We start from the raw sequence: 4965 nt of genomic DNA, 5'->3' as shown, positions 1-4965 counted from the left end.
CATGTGCACACACAGCTCTCACAGAGTCCACTCCCTACCCTCACACCTGCACGCATGTTCACACCACACACCCACTCATTCACACTTGCATACACTCACACACAGGGACACACACACTCTTACACACTCACACTCACATGTGCACACACATAACTCACACACAGACTCCACTCCCCGCACTCAGCCTCACACTGTCATATGCACACATTCACACACTCAAACATGCTAATACTCACACTCACACCACATTCTCACCTGCACATACATGTGCACACACCCCACCCCCACACTCCCACGTGTTCAAACTCACGCACACTGACGTTCTCACACGGGTGCTCATAGAGCTTCCACTCACACAGGGCCCCTCACGGAGAGGCGGCCCCTTGCCTGCGCCCTTCTTGGGTGGGCCGGCGGCGGGTGCCCTAGTGCTGCGGCGTGCGGGTGCGTCCGCGGAGCAGGCGGCGCAGCGCGGCCTTCATGTCCTTGTTGCGCAGGCTGTAGATGAGCGGGTTCAGCATGGGCGTCACCACGGCGTAGAAGAGCACCACCACCTTGTCCTGCTCCGCCGACGCGGCCGAGCGGGGCTGCAGGTAGGTGAAGAGGGCCATGCCGTAGGACATGGAGACCACCGCCAGGTGGGAGGCGCAGGTCCCGAAGGCCTTGCGGCGGCCCTGGCTGGAGCGGATGCGCAGGATGGCGGCGGCGATTTGGGCGTAGGACAGCGACACCAGGCAGCAGGGCACCAGCAGCACCACGAAGCTGGAGGCCACGATGACCACCTGGTTGAGGGTGATGTCCACACAGGCCAGCCGCACCAGTGCCAGCGTCTCGCAGGCCACGTGGTTGAGCACGTTGCGACCGCAGGTGGGCAGGCGCATGGTGATGGCCGTCTCCACGGAGGAGTTTGCCAGGCCCACCAGCCAGCACACGGCCGCCAGCAGCACGCACAGCCGCGGGCTCATCGCGGCCGCGTAGCGCAGGGGGTCACAGACGGCCACATAGCGGTCATAGGCCATGGCGGCCAGCAACAGGAACTCGGTGCCCCCGAGGGCCAGGGAGAAAAACAGTTGGGTCCCACACCGGGCAAAGGAAATGGTCTTCCTCTCCTGGAGCAAGTGCACCAGCATCTGGGGGACCCCGCTGGAGGTGTAGCAGATGTCCACCACGGAGAGGTGGCCCAGGAAGAAGTACATGGGCAGGTGGAGCCTCGAGTCCATCCCGGTCAGGAGGACCATGAGCCCGTTGCCCAGCAGGGTCAGCAGGTAGGCAGCCCCAAAGAGGAGGAAGAGTCCCACCTGGACTCGCCGGTCCCTGGAGAGGCCCAGGAGAACAAAGTCATTCACCCAGGTCAGATTGTCCCTCCTCAAGGGGCAGGCAGGCTGGGCTGCCTGGAGGAGGGGCATTGGAGGGACAGGTGGGTCCACAATCTAGGGGCCGGTGAAGACGTGCAGGCCCTTGGGTAGTATGGTGGCTGGACCAGAAAGGGTGGACGGAATGGGTCAGCAACCCCCTCCCCTCCCCTAGGTGGTGAGCAGCAGCAGGGCAGGGAGAAGGCAGGGGCTTTTCACCCTCACCTAGGACATTTTCACCAATCTAGTCCCCGGCCCAGTCACCTTTTTACCCTTGGGACCTGTTTCCCATTGAGTGAGGCACAGCTGGCTCACTGCTCCGGCGTGTTCTCTCCTCCCTGACGAGACCAGGTCTAATATTGGTCTGGCCTGGGCACCTCTTGTGCAAACACCACCCCCTTCACAGTGGGTGCCTGTGTGCTGCTACCACAGCACAGGTGTCAGGTGTCAGGTGACACTGTAGGTGTCAGCTGAGCTTCTGCACTAAGAGCAACTAGGAAGAAAGGCCTGGTGACCGACTTCCGAAAAATCAGTGGCAGGTCTATGGAGCACCCAGTCCAATCTGCGACTGGTCGTAGGGACAGTGAGAGGCTGGACAGTCTTTCCTTCCTGTGTCTGTGGGGCCACCACGACAAGGATGCAGCGGACAACAACCCTTGTAGTCTTGTAGGAGGTGACCGGAGTGGACAGCAAAAGGTAAGTGTCGGGCACGGGTGGGGGGGCGGGGGAAATGATGGACAAGGAGGAAGAGAGGGTGCCCGAGAAGGCAAGGCTATGGGGAAGAGGCCGGGAAGAGGAAGGACCAGGGTGGAGAAGAGGAGAGCGGGGCAGAAAGGAAGGGAAACTGGGGAAGGGTTCCCATGAGACACTTGCAAGCAAGGGAGTAGATATTCTGCGTTCCAGCAGCCCCTTCCTGCAAGGCTGGTCTAGCCTCTGCCCACTCTTCCAGGAGGCCGTCCGCAAGGTCACTGCCCAGACAGGATACCTCTCACAACGTCTTTGTTTCCCCCATCCGTTTGTCAGGCGCAGCTTCAGTTCGTGAACAAAAGCCTTTGCAGCCCTGTTCTGTGCCAGGAGCTGGGCTGGGCCTGGGGACCTGTCTGAACAAGAAGGAGGCAAGTGGGTGCCCCGTTTCCTGGGTCCTTCCCACTTCGCGGGGACACAGATCACATTAACGACGACGAAAGATTAATTAAGTGTAACTGTGCTAAGTGCTCTGAAGGCGAGGGACGAGGTCCGCGCTCGCCTAATTAAAGTTGGCGTGCTGTAATTAAGTTACCTCTGGCACCCGGCCCTCTTTCTTGGGAACTCGCCCTGCAGAGGCAGCTGCAGACACTTGCTTAGCCCGTGAAGGACACGCTTCACACCATCAAGTCATGAAATCAGCCACTCCCAACAGGGCACAGGATGAAGTGATGGAAACCCCCGCTCCCGGAGGGAGGGATTCTCATCCCACAGCTGCCCAGCGTCTTCCCGGCACGCAGCCCAGTCCTCTATCACAGGGAAGGCGCCGCTCTCCTAGCCCCTGTCCACGGCGATTCCATGGTGGCCCTGTACGAAAGACGGAGCAGAACAGCCTGATGGGGCCTCGAGCCACTGGCCTTGACCAGAGCCGGCCGTCTCATCCTTCTCCAGCAGAGGGTTGATGGCTGGGAGGCACCACGTCGTTTGGTGAGCAGCCCGATGCTTAACCCACGGTAGCACCAGAGCTCCTCTGACCTGCCATCGGGCTTTCTTAGTCGAACGCCATCTCCCTCGGACTTCTGTCTCTGAAAGTAACCTCTGAGTGAATACATGAACTGTGTGAAACAGCTACATGTATGTCCTCTTTAAAACAAAAAATTAATGATGCTTTTGTCTTTTTTCTTTTTTTTAAAGAAAAGATCTAACGCGCGGGGTGGTGACTCATTGACTATTCAGCTTCACTTGTGGTTCAATCCTGCCAGCGCAGAGGTGGGTGGAGCGTGCCTCCCTGTGTTCTCCATAAAAAGGGTCAGGCAGAAGGACCTCTGGGACCCTTTCATGGAAAAGAGAAGCTAACGGAGCCCGCATCCCACCCGTTTTCCTCATCACAGAAACAAAGCAGGCGCACGCACACACACGGATGGCTAGCCAAATGTCACACGTGTCAGTGAAATAGTTCCATCCCTGGGTGACAGAGTTTGCATCCTCCCTCCTCTCCCCGCCTCTGAGGCATTCTTGAAAGGGTTTCTACCCCTCTGCATTACCCCCAACAACACTTCTGGGAGCGTACCAGGTGCAAGGGTGCTAGTCACAGACCCGTGTGTGGGCATAGCGAAGAATGAAGGGGGACAGTCCACTTTGGTCCAGCGGGTGCTCACTGGACACCGTGTTCCCCACAGATGGTTGGCGCCCTGCTCGGGGGGGCTGAAATGTTGTTACTAACAGGCTCATTCTCAGCGTTTGCAGATCATTAGAGTCTTTCCTTCCCTTTGTTCAACATGTGGATTCCAGAGCCAGGGGCTGGGGGCACAGGGGTCAGGATGGGTGGGGCAGTGAGCCCGGTAGGCACAGAGCCAGGGTGAGTCATGGTGACCTCATTCAGGAGCCCCAGAGGAAGCAGGCCATGTGGAGCAGTAACAGGAGCTACAGAGCAAAACTGTAAATAACCAGAGAGAGAGACCGAGACAGAGAGACAGACAGACAGAGAGAGAAACACAGCTGCAGAAGCCAAGAAACGATCCATGCAGCTGCTTCTTGGAAAACGGGTGCGGGGTTAAGCCCACTTGTGTTGCTGATGAGGATACCTGGCTTCTATCTGCCTGGGTCAGCCAATCACCTAAGCACCTCCAGGTGTCGGACCCTGTCTCTCCATCTGCAACATGAGTGAGCACAGGTGATGAGGTCAATGCCAGGGTCTCTTCCAGCTCTAGAGAGGAATTGCCTAGTGGCTGAGTGCCACCCAGGAGTGCCTGCAGCTTCAGCTTACCATGCTCCAGACAGGAGAAGTGAAGCCCTTCCGTGCTGGGCCACTTGCCGTTTTCACAGGCTCTACCATAGAGTGCAGTCAATTTAGGGATCAAGGAACTCATGTTGCCCTTAACTGTGGGAGGGGTGCCAGCCAGTGGGACCAGAGCAAATTGCAAACCAGAGGGCAAGGAGAGAGGAGGGGCCACAACAACAGAAAGGGGAGGACCTCGTCGGTCAGGACGGGGAAACTTGCAGCGTTTTGAGAAGACTCTCCCAGGGAACCCTGAATGGGATGAGCCTACCACTCTGTATTCCGACTTCCCTCGTTCCAGGGGAACTACCCATCTTGATGGCTGACAGTGGCTACCATTCTCCCTTTCAGGAAAAGACAAGGGTCTCTATCTATTGATGCAGGGAGAAAGATGGGGCTTTCTACTCCCATAAAGTTAGAGTCTCAGAAACCCACAGGGGCAGTTCTACCCTGACCTACAGGGTTGCTATGAGCTGCAATCAACACATGGCAGTGAGTTTTTAAAATATTTATCTGGAGCCAGGGTCATTGTGAGTTGGAATCAACTGGATGGCAGCAGACTTGGTTCTTTTGGATGATGGCTCTCTGTACAGAGCCGCTGACAGTCGTCAAGGGTCGATTGCTAAACAAAGGGCCAGTGGTCGGACCCCACCA

General features: G+C 57.5%; 1 protein-coding gene across 1 annotated transcript; it reads right to left on the bottom strand.

The window, feature by feature from the left end:
* Positions 1–422: 422 nt before the first annotated feature.
* Positions 423–1403, bottom strand: LOC101641675 (olfactory receptor-like protein OLF3). Its single transcript, XM_004713989.1, has one exon. It carries the CDS (start codon positions 1401–1403, stop codon positions 423–425), a length of 981 nt encoding a protein of 326 aa, XP_004714046.1.
* Between the last annotated feature and the right edge of the window lie 3562 nt (positions 1404–4965).

This window comes from Echinops telfairi, unplaced genomic scaffold (genome assembly GCF_000313985.2).
Source record: "Echinops telfairi isolate 266 unplaced genomic scaffold, ASM31398v2 ScPeMD7_23;HRSCAF=83, whole genome shotgun sequence".
Classification (NCBI taxonomy): domain Eukaryota; kingdom Metazoa; phylum Chordata; class Mammalia; order Afrosoricida; family Tenrecidae; genus Echinops; species Echinops telfairi.
This window is presented reverse-complemented; position numbering and strand designations above follow the sequence as displayed.